Source organism: Scophthalmus maximus, chromosome 12 (assembly GCF_022379125.1).
Source record: "Scophthalmus maximus strain ysfricsl-2021 chromosome 12, ASM2237912v1, whole genome shotgun sequence".
NCBI lineage: Eukaryota > Metazoa > Chordata > Actinopteri > Pleuronectiformes > Scophthalmidae > Scophthalmus > Scophthalmus maximus.
The window spans coordinates 12,869,181-12,890,559 of NC_061526.1; the positions used below are offsets into that span (position 1 = coordinate 12,869,181).

The 21,379-nt window shown below is 40.1% G+C and overlaps 1 protein-coding gene across 4 annotated transcripts in view; it reads right to left on the bottom strand.

The window, feature by feature from the left end:
* Positions 1–54: 54 nt before the first annotated feature.
* Positions 55–21,379, bottom strand: part of mkln1 (muskelin 1, intracellular mediator containing kelch motifs) — a 28,920-nt gene continuing 7,595 nt past the window's right edge. For 2 of the 4 annotated variants that reach the window (XM_047335976.1, XM_047335978.1), the window contains 15 exons: positions 20,142–20,230; positions 19,932–20,041; positions 18,176–18,368; positions 17,893–18,009; positions 17,616–17,681; positions 16,917–17,029; positions 16,274–16,486; positions 14,708–14,929; positions 14,467–14,596; positions 13,300–13,447; positions 9,523–9,637; positions 7,063–7,202; positions 4,604–4,706; positions 4,312–4,366; positions 55–3,828 (listed from right to left, as the gene is read on the bottom strand). In XM_047335976.1, the coding sequence (XP_047191932.1) occupies positions 3,707–3,828; positions 4,312–4,366; positions 4,604–4,706; positions 7,063–7,202; positions 9,523–9,637; positions 13,300–13,447; positions 14,467–14,596; positions 14,708–14,929; positions 16,274–16,486; positions 16,917–17,029; positions 17,616–17,681; positions 17,893–18,009; positions 18,176–18,368; positions 19,932–20,041; positions 20,142–20,230 (1,936 nt within the window). In that variant the 3' untranslated portion in view covers positions 55–3,706. Of the gene's footprint in view, positions 3,829–4,311; positions 4,384–4,603; positions 4,707–7,062; positions 7,203–9,522; positions 9,638–13,299; positions 13,448–14,466; positions 14,597–14,707; positions 14,930–16,273; positions 16,487–16,916; positions 17,030–17,615; positions 17,682–17,892; positions 18,010–18,175; positions 18,369–19,931; positions 20,042–20,141; positions 20,231–21,379 lie in introns of all 4 variants that reach the window. The other 2 variants (XM_035649570.2, XM_047335977.1) reach the window with 2 other exon arrangements.

Here is a 21,379-nt window from a genome sequence, read left to right on the forward strand (position 1 = left end):
ACATGGCCACTTAAGGGGTAGAAACACTTCTGGGGGAGCATTTAAGAAACCCTGAACAAAATACAGTCTTTATTCATTATATACATTACATACAATGCAATACTACAAGGCTTTCACACATTCACTGAAATCCACAGAGTAGTGCTCACTGATCTGAGAATAACAGCCATAAAACTCCTGAGTCCCACGCAGAGTCGAGAGGAGGCCAAGATGGAAAAATGGAAACGTTTTTTTTTTGTGTGGAGGAGCTTTACCCTAAAAAAAGCAAACAAAATAGTATTTGGCATAATGTCTTTTACAAAAGTGCTTTCAATTTAAACAGTATTTGTCTGGCACAAAACTCAAATAAAGATCCCTCATCTTAACTTTTTTCCTAAGATAAAATCATCCTTTGTAGTTCAATTGTGTTTTTTGAATCCGTTTCCATTTGAGGCAGAACATCCACAGACAAGACATACAACGTACATGCCGCTCTCCTTCGTCAAAACAAACATCAAAACAAAAAAAACAATCGGATCACCATCAAATCAACATCTCCATTGTGATATAATTGTGGTAAATGAGAACAGGTTTTATTTCACTCCACTAAAGTATTCGGGGAATTAAAGGCTATTTGAGATGTCACTCCTGTCAATCCCATCTGATGCTAAACAGTCTGGAGACAAAAACAGTTCTTATCCACTCTTAAGGACCATACCAATGTTTTTCCATTTGTACATATCATTAATCCTTAAATAGATATTTCGGGAAATGCATGTATTTGCAAGGAGTTAGATGAGAAGATTGATAGCACTGTCATGTCTGTAGACTAAATATGAAGCTACAGGCAGCAGGAGATAAGACCACAAACTGCACCTGTAATGGTTAACATGATATCTTGTTTGATACCCCCCCCGCTTCCAGTCTTCTCAGCTAACTCTCACCAAGAAAGCAACAACACTGAACAATTCCTCTCACCCCCACCCCAAATGAATTGACTGGTTTCAAAATGTCTGTCACTTAAAAATGTCAGTTGATATTAACAGCAGTCGGCACGCACACTGAAAGCCATCAGTCAAGTCGTAAACCAATTAAGTAATTTCCGAAAGAAGTACACACTCCTTCCTGTTATTAATAAAAGTTAAATTCATTAATTTAATACACTCAGTAGTTTTGCTGCTACAGCCTTACTTGGTCTGGTATGAGCAATAGCTCATGGTGGGTAATGTGAATCTTGGTGCTGTAGAAGATCCTCCTTTGTAACAGGGACAATATTTGCTTTTCGCTCTAATGTAACATAATGTTTCAGGATTTACCCAGTTTGTGAAGTATTATCATTATATTCAAATCACTAAGCTGAGCAACCAATTAAAAAAAAAAAAAAATCAGACATTCTTCAAAAAAAACGTAGGACCTATAATAATTCTTTTAAATTTGCAAACATTGTTTGCTTCCACTAATTTTAAAGTAAGCGTGTTTATATATTGTGTGTGAAATATCTGCCTTTGAAGTTCAGGAAATAGAGCAACAACTTTAAAAATGATCTAAAAAATTAAAATAGCCTAATGTATGTACATGGTTTTTCAAAAATCAACAGGGATTTATCTTCCAGAATGCAACAGAATCTAAACACGAGACAAACAAACTGGTGATACTGGCTTTTTTATAGGCTTGAAACTACAAAACACCAGCATTGTCCTTTCATTTAAAAATAAGTGCTAAACACCAATGTAATGGGATTCATATAAACTCACTAGTTTATGTTTGACCCTAAAAATATGTTAGGATTTTATCCCATTACAGACAAGACCCCCAACGTAGTGTTGAAAATGAAAGATAAGATTTCAAAATTTACCATTATCTTTTTACCCAGCCCTGCCCCTCCAGCTTAAAGTGACCAAATGATTTTCTTCATCTGTTCTGTGTTGCTCAGGCTACCAGAAAGAAACAGCACTGATCCAGCACATTATATACAGATTATCAACAGTCAAAGCAGCATGTGCCAGGGATGAGCAGTCTTGTGGTGTTGTGATAAGTCAGGTATTCGGCCTGGGAGAGAATATTTAGTTGCTTTTACTTGACTAATTACACTGATTTTTGTCAATGGGATGTTAGTGATCCGTTAGTTTATCTGTTAGTGGCAGAACGTGACCTTTGACCTCCTTAAGGAAGACCTGAGCAGTATCTGACGGATCCATCCAGGAACATACAATTTGTAAGCTACTATCCCACTTTTACCATGGCCAATTTAAAAATAAAGGAAGTTCAAATAACTAATTTTTGATCTTGATTTTTTTTTCAGATAATATGAAATATAAGGCTCCGACTAACCATCATTTAATGTATTTATTCATGCCAAGATTCAAAAACGTCAAACATGATTTAAAAAAGGAAGATTAATCCTCACTTTCCCGCCAATAAGAGCCAAGTGTCCATATTATGGTTCCATTTTACAGATACAGCGCTGGTCGCTGCTTTTGTCTCATTCAACACAAGTCTGGCAGACTTGCTGGTTTTGCTTGTAGATTATCTTGGCCCTTTTATGCAGAAATCCCTGAGCAGACTGGGTTCTGTGCTCATCATTTAAGGGCTTATTCATTATTTCTGAAAATAACACCATGTTACTTAATTAATTTCCATAGGAAGAGTGTGAGACTGCTGCTGGTGGTAACTGAAGAAGGGGAGCCCAGCAGAGTCCGTTAATAGGACAATTCCTCCATTAACATGTGTGTATGCACAGAAAACAGGATGGGGCATTTTGGTGACTTAGGCTGCTCTGCTGTCTACTTCACTGAACATTTTGGATAGACATTTTGAAATTGAAGGAGAAACCAAAAAAAACCCCCAACACCACTGAAGGAACATTCTGTCAACACACGAAACAGACATAAAACACATTTTCCCCATGGATAACATGTACTTCATTCATATACACAAACCAGTTATTTCAAATACCGCCATGTAGCGCCAGAAGGTTACTGTATGTGGAATTAAGAGGGACAAGGAAGAGCACAGAATCTCTTCAAGCCAAGAATCTTTGAAAGGAATCCTGAATGTCTATTTACATATTCTGTACAGCATTTAACCACTAATAACACCTCAGTACATGGATGATTGAGGTAATATATATATATACAGTATATATATATATATTCTTCAGCTTCTTTCAGTTTATTTTAAGTCCTTTCTTAAAATAAATTAAAAAAGTAATGAATTGGAACTTAACTTTTACTACAACTGGCCTGAACACAAATCATCTCATCGTTTGATTTCCCTAAAAAATGCAGATGAATGTCAAGGGTCAACTGTGTTGTTTTCTGGGGAAAAAATATGAAAAATGAAAAGAGTCAAGACAAAAAACACAAGTGACGTTCGGAGTAATTAGGGGCTTTGTATAACTGAAAAAAAATGGAGGAGATATTAAGGTGAAAATGGGAAAAACACAGACACAGCTCAAGTTATCGTGGAATTCTGCTCATCTGTAAATAGAGTGATGTTAATGTATGTGTGTATGACCATCACCATCATTAATGCAGCCTGTGACAGCAGCAGGTCAGTGATGGAGGCAGAGCTGCTCCAGATCAAGTGTACTCCTACCAGCAAAGTTCAGGAATAGAAAAATAACTGGTCTCTGTTCCCTCCATCCCATCAGGTGCATGGGTGGTGTTCAGTCAGTCTAGTGGGTGGGGTGATGGAGTAAGGAGGGGTGTGTCAGAGGTGGGAGGGGCTAGAGGGTGATAAGGTCTACCAGGTTGCCCTTGGGTGGAGTCATACTGTCTGGGAAGAAGTTGACAAGCGTGTCAAAGAGCTGGGTTCGCTGAGCGTATGTCTGGTCCACGTCTGAGAAACCTAAAAGAAAACAGGAAAGTAACAGTTCATGTCAACTACAGTCTATTACAATAAACTGTGTAATTTGAATTGAATATCGAGAAAAAGTGAAAAAAGAAAATGTTACTTAATGAATGTTTCCATCCACGACTGTGATGTGAATATTATATAATATTATATACATTTGTGTAGGAGATTAGCTTATGTTATTATTGTCAGCAAAATGATAATGTTAGTTAAGTTAAAGGAGTCAACCGCAACATCAATAACACAACCTGGAATTTGGAATAGAAAGTACAATATCTTAGTTGACAGCTAACGTTAAATCAAAATTCGGATGGCTAGTATTCACTAAATCAAAACAGCCGACTCTTAATGGACTAATTAACAGTCCCAAGCTTTACAAATCCTCATATTAGGTTTATCATAACACTACTGTTAGATACTCTTAGCATACAAGCATACATGTACTGCATTGAGAATAAACATTGGACAAGTTTTTACCCAGAGGGATGAAGTCAGAGCCAGACCTGAAGAGAGCTGAGGGCAGCAGCTGAAACTGAAGCACAACACAGTCTACGTAACTTAGACATTTTACAGTGCTGATCAAAAATCCGCTTGAGCAGATGAGGCTTCTGCTGCAGTGTTGCTCTCACACGCAAGATACCTATATTCATATTATCCTTTCATTTAGCTGTTTTGTTGAAAAGTACACCGACACTGAAAACTGACTGAAGCTAAAGTGAAAGATAACCCAAAGTTAGTACAGAATTAAAAGCAGAAGACAACCCCATACCTCTTTGGTTTCATCAGGATCTGTGTGGTCCACAGTGAGCGACAGATCATTCTGAAGGTACTTCAGTGCAATAAGTGGCTCGGATTGGGCTTTCTCCTCAAATCTGAACAATCAAAACAAACTGATGTTAAAGACAACCGGGAACTTTGGGTGTAACAACAGCAAAGAGGACAGCAGAAAGAAAGCTATAAGATATGTAAAAATATAAAATACAAACACTATATACAGAGCAGCAGTAACAATATTTGCACATGGATTATTAAATATTGCAATTATTGATGCTGCTGCTAGTATTAATATTTCATAAAAGTAAAAATAGTAAACATGCTTGGGCATTTGGGCTCCAATTACATCAACTGAGAAAGACTCATGGCTTGGCCTGTCGCGATAATTACATTATCGACTTATTGTAGGATACATGAAAAGGAATGCGATCATTTCTATTGACCTCGATAATTGGCGTTGTGTTTGTTGATAGGTAGGCGCGCTGCTTCAATCCTGTCCTCTGCGTCGCAGCTCACAAACTGTGTCTACAATTTTAGATAACATTTCTCTCAGCAGCCTTGCTTTCCTTTCAGTTCATGTTGCAAAAATATTGCCGCCGCTGCTGCTTCAGAATTGTATTAAATGTCACAATTACACGACTCTACGACGACGGCTTATATTTTGACACGACGAGACACAACGACGGAGCGCTGTAGAATCTTTGGGAGACACGCCCCCGATGAGAAGCAGCGAGCGAGACAGTGGGGATGGAGTAGGGTTACTGGGTACCCGTGAGACAAAGTTGAGTTTCGGTTCTTCGAATCGATTCTGTAAGGACGTGACTACTGCCAGGAGGCTTTTATTCATCTGCCAGGACCTGCCTGTCGACTTCGCACACCAACGTACCGGCGCCCGTGTTTTGAAATGAGCTAGCACTTAGCATGCATGCTAACGTCCGATCAACAGAGTGAAACACTGCGGTGAAGAGTCAAAAGTCTGACGGCAACAAGCAAAGTGCAGTAAATACAGGTCGTTTATTAGCTGCAGGTCTGGACGCATGTCGAATCTGGACAGTTTACAATGCACAGTGTTTGATGTCCTGTGGGAGTGTGACTGTCAGTCTGACCATCAGCACAAGCACCTGAAGTAAATATCTTTAACATACAGTAGTTTAGTTCACATTTTGCCCCTATTGCTACTTTGATATACTGCCCCCCCTGCTGAAAAAAAGGAGGAAACTGGCAGCAACACAAATCTTGTAGAAGAGTGCGGTGATTCACACACGCAAGGACCAAAAAGCCTTTAACAAATGCTCACATGATTCAGTTGCAAAAAAATGACAATAATATAATTTATCGCAATAATTCTGGCCTAATATATCGTCTCACAAAAAGTAGTTACAGTGACAGGCTACTCATGGCGAACATGCCTATGGGTCGGTAGTAATGAATAACCACTCGGAGTAGGTCTGCTGTGTATCCCTATGTGCTGTGTGTGTTGAGCAGTGAGAGCTGACCACGCCCCTGAACACAACAGGCTAGGAGACACAGACACAGATCGCTCCTCAGGATTGGGAATAGCGAAGATTCATCAAAGACTAACGCGTTTGTTTTATGGTTAACGTTAGCAGCACAGAAAATGATAATATACAATAAAAGAATTGTATCTGTTGGTTGTATTGAATGCACGCACAGTTTTCTGTAACAAGCCTGTCTTGTATTAGTCATTACAGTATCAGTGTTCTCCAGAGAGTTGCAGAAACCTCCCCACGATTTCAACAATTCCTCTGAAAAGCAGATCATATGCCATATTAAGATCATCAGGTAAGAATGTTTGGGTGTACCTTGATATCTACTATTACTTGTCATTACTTAGATACCAGTTCTTTTCTTTTAACTACATTGAAATGTGTGTGAACTGTGTGTCATGTAGGGATTATTTTTGAGAAAGATTCATACAACAAAAACCTTTACGATCAAAGGCAAGTTTTACTTATACCATTTATAAAATTGAGTTTTTTAAGTTAATTTGAATTTTATGTGAGTTGGTCACATCTGGACAATATAACTTCTGTTAAATAAGTTCATTATAAGTGCTGATAACAGTATCTCTGATAGACTATAGACTATAGATTCAGTGGTGGAATGATAAATGGGCTGTATTTAAAAAGCGATTTTCTAGTCTAATCAACCACCCAAAGCGCTTTACGTCACATCACATTCACCCATTCACACACACCCAGACAGCACTTCTATACACAGTGCATTTCCCATTACACATAATCCACACACTACTGGCAGTTGTCAGGCGCAATTTAGGATCAAGTGTCTTGCCCAAGGACACATCAGCATTCTGACTGGAGGAGGCAGGATTAAACCATCACCTTCTGGTTAGTGGTGGACCCTCTCTGTACCCTGTGCTACAGCCACCCAACTATGATGGCAGTGTATACTGGAGTTAGAAAAGCAGTCAACCTGTATTTTCTGATGAGATATCTGCAGTGACGGAGCAGATACTCCTTAGAGGGTCGACACAGTTTGAGGGACCAGAAGTCGTCCAGACGCATCTTGGGAGAACAAGACTTCCCAGGGTTTCCACCAAAAAGGTAATGCACCTGGAAACACACAAAAACACACAATGATCAAATATTCTGTTTGTCTGTCTTTTAGTTAACTAACAAACCTACCTAGGTCAACACTAAAGTGAACAACAAAGTTCACAAAAACCAAAAACTAAGAACAAAACACATACTACTAAATGTTGGGTTACATAAGTAGTTTTTTTTTTTCATCTTTATGTGATTTCTTGTGTACCTAGTGCCTGCTATAGAAACGGGGTGGGTTTAGCTTAATACTAATATAGTTAACTATGAAAATTTAATTTTCAACTTCAGTTTTGTTTCTTGGGTCTATAGTTAATATTAAGTTGTTAAAAAACCATCTATCTGGTGTTTATTTGTACTTAATTTAGTTTTTTCACCACACCCTTTTGTGAGTTGAAGTTAGTTGAGTTACTCAGTTCTGGTGCAGTTGAGTTTGCTGCATTCTAAGTTTTGTTCTTTTGTTAATATCTTTAACAAGTTAGTCGATCATCATTTTACCACCATCCTACTACTACAGTAATAAGTAATATTAAGAAGAGTTTGTTGTTTTTGTTTAACTTGTGTTTATTTTTCTCATCTCAGGATATTTGATTCTCAGAGAATCAAAGTGATATCTCGGATTTTAAAAATCTTTTTCTCTTCACCGGGTGTGGACGGGCCAGTTACCCACTCCACAGGTCCTCATCATGTGGACACCTTAAATAACTACAAGCACAAATAAAGATCAACAGCCCGAAGGTCCACCGAGAGGCGGGATGGGAGATGGACCTAACAGGACGGACAACATGGAAAGAAAACGTAGCTGTGGGAAGTCAAAAGTTATGACTCATAGGGGCCCGAGCATCCGCCATGGGAAGTCAAAATGTGGCGGTAAGGACCAAATGCAATCTTGAACTGCGCCCAGGTCAGACAAGTAGGAATAAGAGCAAGGTTGCGACTGTTTCCAATATTGCAGATGGTCAGGGGGAAGAGGAGAAGCCTTACCAGCAGCAGGTGCACAGTCACCAGATGGTTCACACCCCACATAATGAGCACAATGAGGAGACACCCAGCATCAAACCCATGGCACAAGCAAGAGAGGAGAGACCAATCTGACGACCCAAAGTCAAGTGGCCCAAAGCTAATGACAAAGAGGCACGGAGAAGTCTGGACCACCAAACTGAACCTCTTTGGCAACATCATCTACGAAGAAGGCAAGGGGCGATTTGGGGAGATGGTCCAAAGGAAGAACATCCCCAGGGAGCCAGGGAGGCAAGAGAGGGAGATAGTCAAGCTGGTGAAAGAGAAGCGGCTACTCAGGAATTCCTGGAGGAAGGAATATGAGAATGAGGAGGGTCTGAAGCTACTCTGGGACCACAACAGAGACAGGCTTGCAACCCTGTGAAGGGCTGAGCGGATCCAGAAACGGAGAAGTTAGAAAGAGAAAGAGAGGACAAGGTTCTTCCGGGACACCTTCGAGTGTGCCAAGGGCCTACTGGAGGAGAAGAAAAACGGGACGTTTGAAGCCACTGGGCAGGAGTCAACTTGGTGACCGTGAGAAGAACATCCCACTTGCCTTGCCAGGACATGTGCCCCGTCCTGCGGAGCCAGACTCCTAGTTCAACACCACATCATCCAGATGGGCTGAGATCAGGCAGTTGGTAAGTAGGTGGCAAGATCTGCCTCAGCACCAGGACTGAATGGCGTACCCTATAGGGTATATAAGAACTTTCTTATGGTGCTGAAGATCCTGTGGAACCTAATGAGAAATCGCCTGGAAGGCTCAAGCCATCCCACCAGAGCAGTTATCACCTTCATCCCAAAAGAACAGGATTCCTGTAACATCAACCAGTTTAGAGGAATTGCACTTCTGAATGAGGAAGGGAAAATTTTCTTCTCAGTGTTGGTGAAACGAGTGACCAGCTATCTCCTAGAAAACAAATACTTCGACACTAACTGGCAGAAGTCAGGCGTCCCAGGATTCCCCAGCTGTGTGGAACACTCAACCATGATCTGGGAGCAGATTCAGACAGCCAAGCATGAAAAATCTGGCCTCCACGTTGTCTGGCTTGATCTGGAAAATGCCTATGGCTGCATCCCCCACAAGCTCATCACCTTTGCCCTCGAGTTTTTCCACATCCCAAACTGTATCCAGAACCTGGTGTCCAACTATTTCAGCAGTTTCCAAGTCTGCTATACAACACAGGAGACTACAACTGGATGGCATCAACTCGAGAAAGGCATTGCAATGGGTTGTTCAAAGTGTCCTATCCTCTTTACAGCAGCCTTTGAAATCATTCTGCAAGATAGCATAAGTGTGTAAATAAGTGTACATGCGCCCTCTGTGTGTTACCTTGTGCATCTCATCATACACCAGCTGGTGTGCGAAACGTGGACAGGGCTCCTCCTCCTGTAGAGCCTTACTTGAGTTTTCTTTCACTGCCTGATCGTTCTTATACACACATGACCTGAAAATGTACAGGAACACACACGCACCAATTAGAATTTGTATCATATGACTGAAACTGTTCAACAAATTCACTCATTATGCACAAACACCAATTGTCAATTAACCCGATGAATGGTAAATGGACTGTATCTAATTGAGTTTCACTTAAAGAGCTTCACAAAACAATTCACCCATTCATACAGCACTTCTACACACAGCTTTTTTTCACAAATCTTTCAAGCAATTTGGGGGTTCAGTCTTTTGCCTAAGGACCACACACACACACACACACACGTGCCGGCTGTGGCTAAGGAGGTAGAGTCAGTCGTCTACTAAACTGAGGGTTGGCGGTTCGATCCCAGATTCCCCCAGTCCTCATGCCGATGTGACCTTGGGCAAGACGCTTAACCCTTAATTGCCTCTGACGGCTCTTCTGGCAGTGTATGAATGTGACAGAAAAAGCGCAGTCAACAGCAGCGCTGTATGAATGTGTTCGAATGGCTGAATGTGACTTTGAGAGCTCTATAAGATTAGAAAAGCATTATATAAATTTACACGCACACTTATACAATATTCAGTCTATATTCTGTGCAGCCTATGCAATGCAAAATGTAAAATGTGTCAAAGATAACATCAGACTACCAATTGAGATTAATCAAAACCAAATTAATGAATGGGAAAAAATGCTGTCAAGTTATATATGGCAAAGCAAAAGACCAAGGATCCGTCTCAAAACTTTACAACTGACAAAAGAAAAAGGGGGATGGGGTCTACACTCACTCAGAGATTAGTACCTGGCAACACAGATAACAACCATTATATATTGGTGCGACCCAAAATATAATGCTCAATCGAAATCTATTGAAGAAAAAATGTGTTCCACCCCCATTCAGACAATTATAGCAGACAATAATTCACAAAATTACATAAATATTATTGAAAATCCATGGGTGAAATGTACTTTAAAAATGAGGAAAATTATCATAAAAGAATATAAATTAGGTGTTATTATGTTGCTTAAATGGTGTGCATATGACTCAGACTTCATGCCTAACCAATTGGACACTAGATTTAAGGACTGGACACTTAAGGGATTAACAGCTTTATGTAGGGTAATAAAAGGAGGAACAATGCTCAGTTTTGATTTACTCAAAGAGAAATACCTCTAAGGAAATTGGTATCTGCAAATGCAGCATTATGTTAATATGATAATGAAAAACGTGTTGGAGACAAATGTAAACTTGTTAGAAATGTTAAGGAAAGCATATAACTCTGATGTAAATGGGCGAATAATTTCATGTGTGTACGAAAATCTGTCAAATCTTAAAACAGTCAACTTTATATATTTGGCAAAAATGGGAGAGTGAGTGGGATGAATGTATCTGAAGAGGAATGGACAATAATGTGGAGGGAATATAATTGTAAGAACTTGATTAGATACTTTATAACACCCTCTCAGAAATCCCGCTATGATGGAATCCCCCCTATATGTTGGAGGAACTGCGGTAACCAGCAGGCAAACCACTTCCACGTTTTCTGGGACTGCCGGGTTATCAAAGACTACTGGAAGGGGATACACAATGCCCTACAAGACATTTTCAAAGGTGTTATGCCTTTAAAAAATCAAGACTATGTACTTTGGGAATTTGCCTAAGACCTGGTTGAAAAAGGACAAATACTTGTTGCACATTCTGTTGGTTGCAGCTAAAAAGGCTTTAACCAGGAAGTGGTTATCGCAGGAAAGCCCAACTCTAAATGGATGGATGGACATCACAATGGACATTTACAAGATGGAAATGATAACAGCATTTGTCAATCATAAATCAGAGCAATTTACCTCATACTTTAAAAAGTGGATTCACTTTGTAACGCCCCAAAGGCCTGATTTTGTTTTCAAAGATCATTAGTCAGGCTACAAGGAAACAGACTACTCCCTAACTGTTTTACAGTTCTTTCAACTTTAATTTTATTTCTTTACTGTATTGTGTCGGTATGTGTGTACTTTTGAGAGTCTTTTTCAAATTTGCACTATTCATGTATCAATGATAAATGATGTGGAAATGTTTGACATTAAAAACCAATTTTAAATAAATTTAAAAAAAAAAAGATCACATCAGAAAAAAAATCAGGTGGTGCCTCAAAAAACAAATCTTGGATTTCTTAAATTAACCTAAAGCCAAGTTTGCTGCCTATTGTAGTGTAAACTGGTGTACAATATTGAAGGCCATCCAAATTAAAACATAAATCATCAGTGTCCAGAGCCGGCTCTTGGCATAGGCAACATAGGCCGTCGAGCAGCACGGGGACGCGTACGACTGGGCGGGAAGAGAGACCCAAGTGGAGGAGTAATGATCCACTGTGAGGCTGCACAGATCAGCGTGGGGGCGTACCCTACAGACCAAAGGACAAGAGAGGAGGCGTTGTGGGATCGGAGGGGAGGTGAAGCGTGCCCTGTGCAGGACTACTGCACAACAGCTATTCACCTGATTATTCAGAGTTGGGTGAAGCTCGACTTAACACAACCACACACAACCCTGAACCGGTAAAAAAGTTATCATTTCTTTGAGGAACACAAAACATATGATAATGGAAATTAAATGAAAATCAAAATACAGAGAATTACGGTCTTATTAATATGAGGAAAAATCATCTCATCTATTTCAATATCCTGTTGAAATAATCAGTTCATAATTACAAATTGCTACTTTTACTCCCCAGGGAATCAAGTTCACTAATTGTGTCCATTTTACAGTTAATTGTTCTATGCTTTTATTGTTTTTATGCAAAGAATCATATTGCCAAAAGAAGCTACATTACACTTTTGGTAATAGTATTTGGGTGGTCAGTGTACATACAAGACATAGGTTGTAAGGATATTAATGATGGTGATCATCCTTCATATCGATACAACCTTTGAGTCTATGATTAAATTCTTTTCTACAGCACATCATTGTTTACAAGACCATAAAGTTCTTATAAATCTATCCTCCTAAATTGCTATCAAAGTTCACCAGAGTGATGGATTTCACTCTATGTACAAAATTTTCTTCCGGGGGAGCAGGCCCCCTGGCCCCCCTACATTGTCTGACATCCAACCACCATAGTCTCACAAAATCCTATGAGGAACACTGAAACCTCCAAAGGAGTCTACAAAAGGTTAATTTTAAGTTATACATGAGTCTTTGCGATGGTGTGGGTTTTCTTTTTTCGGGGGGGGCAGATCATAATCTTGTCTAGGACACCAAAATTACTATTATGTTAATGGCACACTGCTGCTCTGCATTGAATTTGATGTCATATAGAACCGTGGTCATCAACTTTTTCAAGTTGCAACCCACCACAATAATCTAATGCCTAATAATTGGGATTATTCCCTCACTGTCACCATAATTTTGGTGGATGGGTTGGGTGCTGGTGGCACCGCGGGTGCGTGGCATTGCTCCCATCTGATCAGATGCGGAAGCTCAACTCTGACTGTTTTATGAGTGTTGAACATGATGCGATCTGTGATATTAGAAATGATTAATACTCGCAGGTTGTAAATCACTGATATAGACTTTCTCTTAGCAGCAGAAACTGAATATATGTAAATGTATATGTAAAAGTATGTCCTACAAGTTTCCTCCGGCTGCAACAGAATAGAATGCGTGTCAGTTTTTAATTTTTCATTCCATCTCCTACCAGTTGTTGCGAGCGATGTCATATATCCAGAAGGAGTTGCGGACGTTCTCCTCACGTTTGTCCTTGTCTTTGCTGAGGCCGGACAGCACGTGGATCTCATTGAGCTCGGGGTCGATGGTTGCTCTCTGGGTAAAACCTGTCATTGGCACTTTGCAAAGAAAAATCAATGATAAATTAGCAAGGAGTTCAACTTAGAAAATAAAAACTTAACTCCACCGGCTGATGGAAGATTGTGCTGTAATTTGGGCTGGGCAATAAAACGATAACGATAATTATAGCGAAATAACTTTTCCTCGATAGAAATTTAAGACACTTCGATAGAGCTAATTCCATCCATGTTGTGACAGACAACACAAACAGCCAATGATAATGAGAATAGCGCCGTGCCTAACCAATCATGTGGCTGGAATAGAGTTACTGCCACGTCAAGTTAGGTTGACGCACACAACACAGAAGCAGAAGCAGCGGTGCAGTAGCGGTGATAGGAAATTACAATATTTTTTATTAGCATAGAGGAAAAAAATCTGTTTGAGTAAACTTCATTAATAGTAAAACTTCCTTCTAATTAAAATGAAAGACAAAGATAATCAGCAGCAGCATATTATAGCCTGCTAAAAAAACAACGTAATAACAAAGCAACAAGCCAGCATGGCAACAAGATCTGGCAAAATATGAAGAACATGCAGTTTGCAATGGTGTTTGTTTTCTATCCTGGTTCCTCAATGGTGGAATGAGTTCCCCATTGACATCAGGACAGCAGAAACCCTTCAATACTTCCATCACAGACTGAAAACTCACTTGTTCAGAATGCACCTTACTCTTTGAATTAAAATAAACTAATACTAATAAAAAGTTTTTGCCTGTTTTATGAATGTTAATGTACTCTGTTGATTCTTGCCCTTTTTGGGTAATTTTTTCACGTTTGAATGCACTTCTTGTAAGTCTCTTTGGACAAAAGTGTCAGCTAAATTAATGTAATGTAACATTGTCAACAGTCAGGTTGGCGGGACTTATTAGGAAGAGCCCGTCTCTTTCCAGCCATACACAGAAAGCCCCAAAGAGTAACTTCAGAGTTATTTTTATTCTTGAAAGGAATTTTGCTCCTGTGTCACAATGGCCCACTGTGCGTGTTTTATAAAAGAGGTTTGACAAGATTTGACATCTTACCCATGCCAGAGTCCTTCTTGGTGCCATCAGATATGATCTCTACATGATCTCCATCCACATCATAGCTAAAGAAATCATTGAGGTATGTCTTTGACCTCTGACCTCCGAACACAAACAGACAGCGATTTCTCTGTGGAGAGAAGAGTTTTGAAGCTTACCGTCAAATCAAATTAATTGGATTATCCACACAAGAGTTGAAATCCGCCTAAAATGTGTTTGCAGGCAGACTATCTAGACTCACGCTGTGGAAGAGCATGCAATGTCCAATGCGGGACTGGACATCTTCTGGCCCAGCGTTACAAGAATCTTCCCGCAGGAGGCTCCATGTTCCAGCTTGGCAATGGTAGGCGTACAGGCCACTGAACTGAGGCTCTGAAGTCCGACTGTCGTCCACACTGCCATTACATGTCAGTATCCGACCACCAAATGTGTAGATCATGTGCTTCTCCGAGTCCATGCACATCTGTAGGAAAAGCGAGAGGGTTAGAGGAGGAAGCAAAAGGCATACATAAACTTAATCATCAGGGACCCCAGAGATGTCTTGCACTCATACAACTGTGGATAAACAGGTTACTGCTGATCATCTACCATCAGTTTACATAACTTGCAGAGCTTTTTTGACAGCGCCGGCTGTAGGCCAAATTCCAGACTAGTCCAGCCAACTACTTTATTACAAATAATTTTGTTATGCAGACTAATGTCAGGCCTATGTAGAAAAGTTGAGAGTTATCTTTGCTACTCAGTCCTATTCTGCTGTAATGCCACTTGCTGTAGTCATTGTTTTTTGATATTAGAGGCGTGGTAAATAAAAATGGGTTTTTTTGAGTCAGATATATAAAGGTGTGGGTGCGTGTTTAACCCCAAACATTTTTGCCCTTGGCTTGACATGCTTGACATAATTTGGCCCTCAGGGAAAATTAGTTGGGGAACCCTGTCCTAGGAGGTTAATCAGATGCAATTCAAACTTGGCTAACTTATAAAAAGACCATACCAATGAAACGATACTCAAGTCGAAAGGTGGGGTTGTGGTGACGCATGTTGTGTTTCCCCTACATGTATCCAGCAATTGAGGTGCACCGCTCCTGGATATTGAACGCCGCTACTGAATTATTATTATTATTATTTTTTTTTTAACGAGAGGAGGGTGGGCTCCATCCTATCTAGGGGTGGGAACAGAAACCCGGTATTAAACAGGCCCCGGGGCTAAATTATGAAAGACAGTAGTATCAATTAGCTCTGACTTTATTGGTGCTGCTTACGGTATTGAAGAAATTCATGAATTTTTCTATGATGAATCTTTGCTATTCCCAATCCTGAGTCTCTGTGTCAGAGCATGCGCTGTGCAGGGGGCGTGGCCAGCTCTCACTGCCCGACTACAAGACATTCACCTGCTCTGTGTGACGATGGCAGAGAGTGAACGTCTAGTTGTACTTCACCAATATCAATGGAGATAACGCTTGTTGCCACAAGTGTAACAATTGTTTTTGAGACCAAGGAATAAATGTCCAATAAAAATCATGTACATGATTGTGTATTAGAAATTTTGACAGTAATGACAATGACTGTTCTGTCAAGGATTTCTGAATACTTTATACTGTGTTTGGTCAGGTGTGCGAAGATAAGACAGTATGCCCTTTCAGACAGTCGACCATTCAACTTAATGGGAATGTTTGAAGGTTGTGGGCCACTTTGCAAAGACGGAAAACCTTGAAAGATGGCTGCTCAAGCAGACAGATATAACAAACATCAGTTAAAAACTCAGCTGGAGCCAAAATAGATGTGTCAGAAAGTCACAGATTCAATCTACCTGGTGGTCAAACACCAACTTTGGCCCTCCGTCAGCTGAAGTGTCCTCACTGAGTAGTGTCCAGGTGCTTGCGTCAATGTCATAGCGGTAGAAGTCACTCTTCAAAGACTTGCTGTTCCTGACACTGGAGTCCAGGTACCGGCCCAGTGTGTAGATTTGACGCCGCTGGGAGTCAATACACATCTTGTGGCAGGAACGAGCACTAGGACCATTCTGATTGATCAAAGGGGACATAAGTATAGTTTTTCAACTTTTCCTAACTCTCAATCAATAACCAGTCTTGAAGACTGGGTGATTGTGTGCTCATGATAATATCAATAGATAGGTAGACTATAAATAAACACCACAACTTCACCTCCAATCATGAATAAATACAAAATTTATTTTTGAATTGTCCCTTTATAAAATTAAATCCATCTTCACTCAGCTAGAAAGTAAACTAAACACTCAATATGCCACCTGGTTTTATAAGCAAAATATAACCATAAAAAATACAGTACAAACTTTGGAACAGAGTGAACATTTTAGGCATTTAAGAACCCAATATTCTGAAAACATAATATATGAAATATATTTGGTATGTATTAGTGGAATATCTCAACAATCAGCTTTACATTACCAAATGTTTTCTAAGATTTCTCACCTCTTTCTCAGTGTCTCTGGAGATGCAAGCCCACTGGTTCTCCTGAACACTGTAAGCCCAGAAGTCAGCTAGGTCTTGTGTGCCATCCCAGCCCCCAAACAGGTACACAGTCTCTGCAGGGAACAAACAACAATTGCTCAACACGTGGACGATTTACAGTTATACTGCACAAAACATCTTCCCTCTATGTCCATTCTGTTTTGGAAAGTACTGCCAGCAGCCAACAATATTCGAGTGCTCTCCCATTCCTCTACTCAGGACAAAAAATCACATACTCAAGCAGTAAGTGTAAATCATAGACTTTATATGAATGGAAGATGGACTACATTTATTTGCATTTCTAGTCTTTGCCACCACCCAAAGCACTTTCAGTGTTCCACTGGGAGTTATCAAAACCATCCTCAGGCTCCACAACTGCAGGAAGCATTCTTGTACCATCTTGCACTATTTGTAAATATGCCTTACTTTATAAAGCTATCTAAGTTAACTGATCAAACGTAATTTTTTCTTGCTACTACTGTTTTTATTTACATGCTTATATCTTCCTATAATTTTACACTTTTTATGTTTATCCTTGACGGGAGTGAGAAGAAACCGTACGACAAGAAAGATATTTCTGATTCGGAGTATGTGTAGGAGGAAACGAGTCATAGCTTCAGTTGAATAGCAGAGTCATAAAACTGACTGTGTGGGTCTCACCAGTTTGGACGTCAATGACCATTTGATGTCCTCCCCTCATTCCTGGCCTGTTGTCATCACCGTCACCTGCAAGGATGAGAGGAATGAGGAGGATGGTGTATGAGCATGGGAGATTAAAGATTACGCAGAGTGAAGTGACAGGATCGTGTAGGATTGGTGGAACAATAGGAGGAGTAAAGGGCAGGAGGGAGGAGACAAAGAAAAAAAAACGATTAGTGACCACAGAGCTTACACTAAACAGATTGCAAAGATTTCCATCCTAAATAATTCATCTTACCACTAATGTCATCTCGGCTGATTTCTGGGGCACCTGTACCTTTGTTACATTTTGGGATGATCTGACTCCACCTTGGCTTGTATTCCTGCTGGCTGATATACTGGTTAAACAAACCATCTAGCAAGAGAGAGACAAGATGATCAAATGTAGCAGAAATCATTAACCTGAGGAGAAAACTTCAAAACAGGATTTCATCACTAGTAATTATTTCAAAAATTCATAAGGCAGCCTTAAACTCTGCCGTAACTCAAAAGGGGGTGTTTCATCAGGCTAAGTACAGTACCTCTCACGGCTTTGTCTATGAGCTCCTCACAGGCATCAAAGTCTCCTTGCAACACCAGCCGGTCATGCAGGTGAGTGAGCATGGGGTGCTCCAGTGCTATCCGAGTCTTTTTCTGCAGCGACTCGAAGGCCTCTGTGTAGTTATGCTGCCGGAAGTGTTTGAGGCAAAGGCGGATGGCTTCCTGTTCTCTGTACTGCAAGAGCATGATGGAGAAGAAATGGATATGCTCGAATTACTCCACAAACACAACCTTCTCCTCTCAGCCATGCATAATTGGACAGTCCCATTCCCAATGTGGTAGCATCAGCCATCTTCTTTTGTATGGTCTGATGTGGCAGCAGATCTTGACTGCCAACAGGAACAGATTGGGCAAACTAATATCTGTTTTAGCATATTTGCATTGGCTCCCTATAAAACTCAGAATACAATAACAATTTTAAAGGAAGGTAGAAATAGACGCCCCACAATTCATCGGCAGCAATATTTAACGTGACGCGCCATGCACGAATGTAAACGATTCAATCAAAAGTAGTATTAAAAGAAGAGGATGAATACGACCCAGAAGGGACACACGTCATCATGTAAGTTACCGTTGCTTATGAAGCATTTACATCTTATGCCACACGGTGGTAATACACACTGAAAAATGCTGCATGAAGCTGTGTTTTTTGTGGTCCATCTTCGGACATTTTAGTTTCACCACGGCAGACGCACGTCAATAACAGCCGCCTTGGCATTATGACGTTGTATAGTATAAGTGGTGTCGGATTCTCTGAGCAGTCTCCAAAAAGGAATTGAAGTTCCAGGCCGAACTACAAATCTTCTGAAAGGGCCACGATCGCCCCCCAAATAACGTAAGTTGCTGGCATAAAGTGTTCAAATGTTACTAAAACTTTTATACCACCTGTGAATACACAGGTAATGGCTTTTCTACAGGATCAGCTTTCCATCGAGCTGCTGATTTGGATTTATCCTGATCTGAAGATTAAAGGATTGGCAAATGTATTTCTGTAAATACATTTTTAATATCAGTTTGAACTGATCAAAAAAATTAGTTTGTGTTCTCCTGTAAAATTTGCACGCTTCAATATTTTAGTTTTAGAAATTTAGAATTAAGATTTTATATTATTTATTTGGAGTTGACCCACAAATTGTGTGTGTTCGTCTGTAAAGCTTAGAGGTTTTGACTTGTCAGAAATGACATTTATATTATTATATATTACCATTTTATTTATTTGAAATAGCGTTCTATAATATTCTACAGTACATTTGTCATGATCAACTTTAACAGAAAATGAATAATATTTAAACCTAAATTAACCTGATAATATCTTCACATCTCACTTGGGAGTAAAAAGGAACCTTTGAGCTTGACAGAAATAGTGATTTGATTTATATCATGATGTATATCGATAACGACCAATATTTAAAAAGAATTATTGCGATAAGATATTTTTCCATATCGCCCAGGCCTACGTCGGAGCTTATCGATACTTCAGTCTTTCATAATTTAGCCCCGGGACCCGTTTAATACCGGGTTTTGGTACCCATCCATAGTAATGAGTTAATGAAACTCTGTCCAATTAATGAGCAACAGATTCCATGTGAATTTCATTTAGAATCCCTGGTTTGCTTGTGATTAAGCTAATATACCACTTGACAAAAATGTGCAAAAATGATAAACACCTGCTGAACCCACAACTCTCCCAAGTTCAGTCCTGCATCTCTTAACTCCAAGCAACCATTAGGAGCTTACCTTGCTATACCAGTTAAGGCAGGGCAGCACCACATCAGGATCTTCAATACCATGCAGCTCAATATACCAGATGCTAAAATTAAAACTAGGACCCCACGACATCAGAGGCACTGAGACAAAAGGAAATAGAATACAGAGACAGAAGATGTAAAAAGACATATTTTCAACATGTAACACAAAGCACACACTGATTCAATTCAATCCACTCACCTATTTTGACAAATCTGCAGGGAAACATCTGCTCATCAATCTTGTGCTTTAAGGTGAACGTTTCTTTGTTGTAGTCATTCTTAAGGCCACTGGTAGAAGAGAGAGACAGAGAGATGAATGAAATGATGTACATTTTACAACTGACATTAGTTGGTTCAGTTATCACAAGTTTCCATATGATGGAATATTTACGGTAGTGGTAATAAACTAGTCCATTTTTACTAGGGCAGATGACAGCTGTTTGGCAATTGAAATACACAGCCACGCTACGGGGCCGGCGTCAGACGACACGTCACAGATTTCTCTATATCACATCATCAAAATGTTGAAGCTTGTCTGTGCAAGTTTAAGGTAGATCTGGTGAACCTACAAGGCAGATGAACGTCCCCTATCATTGAGCAACATTGCCACAAGGCCACACCCCTGGGATTCGACATAATAAAAAGCTTTTGATAACTTTTCATCTAAAAAAAACTTCAGGTGACAGGGCCTGAATATGGAGTTGCTGTGATTAATTCTGTAGGAGGAGTTTGTTAAAGTAGGTAAGTAGGTAAGTAGTAAGTTATATAGGGCTGAACGATTTGGGGAAAATATAGAATCGAGATTTTTTTAACAGATATTGCGATTTGATTTGCGATTATAATTAGCACACACACACACAGAGAGAGAGAGAGAGAGAGAGAGAGAGAGAGAGAGAGAGAGAGAGAGAGAGAGAGAGAGAGAGAGAGAGAGAGAGAGAGAGAGAGAGAGAGAGAGATGTGTTGAAGAGGAGAAGGGGCGAGAGCTCTCTCTCTGTTAGCAGTCTGTCTCTTTAACGACGGAATAGTCGTGGCGTTCGTCCCCTCACGGTGCCTCGTAAGACATTGTCATACGGTGTAACAGTCTCAAACAACTCTCATGTGGTTCTGTGTTTGTCACTTCTTGTACCAGCAACCTGTTGCTGGTGTTGCCCCGTGAAGTAGCAGCGGTAGCACAGCATGTTCTGCACAACATCGTCCTTTTTTAAACCGACGTGCTGTTCCTCTATGAGACTAAAGTCTCCGCTGTATCAGTTTCCGACTGTTCTGTCGAGCTTGAGGACATTGCGCAGCAGGTTAGTGCAGCGTGACTGATACTTGTTCTTGGAACCGAGTGCTCTATTCGCTCGCGTATCACATGACCCGTGTAATGGCATCCCTTGCGGTTAGAAAATCTCGTTTTATCATGTCGCGATATTATCGCAAATGCAATTAATCGTT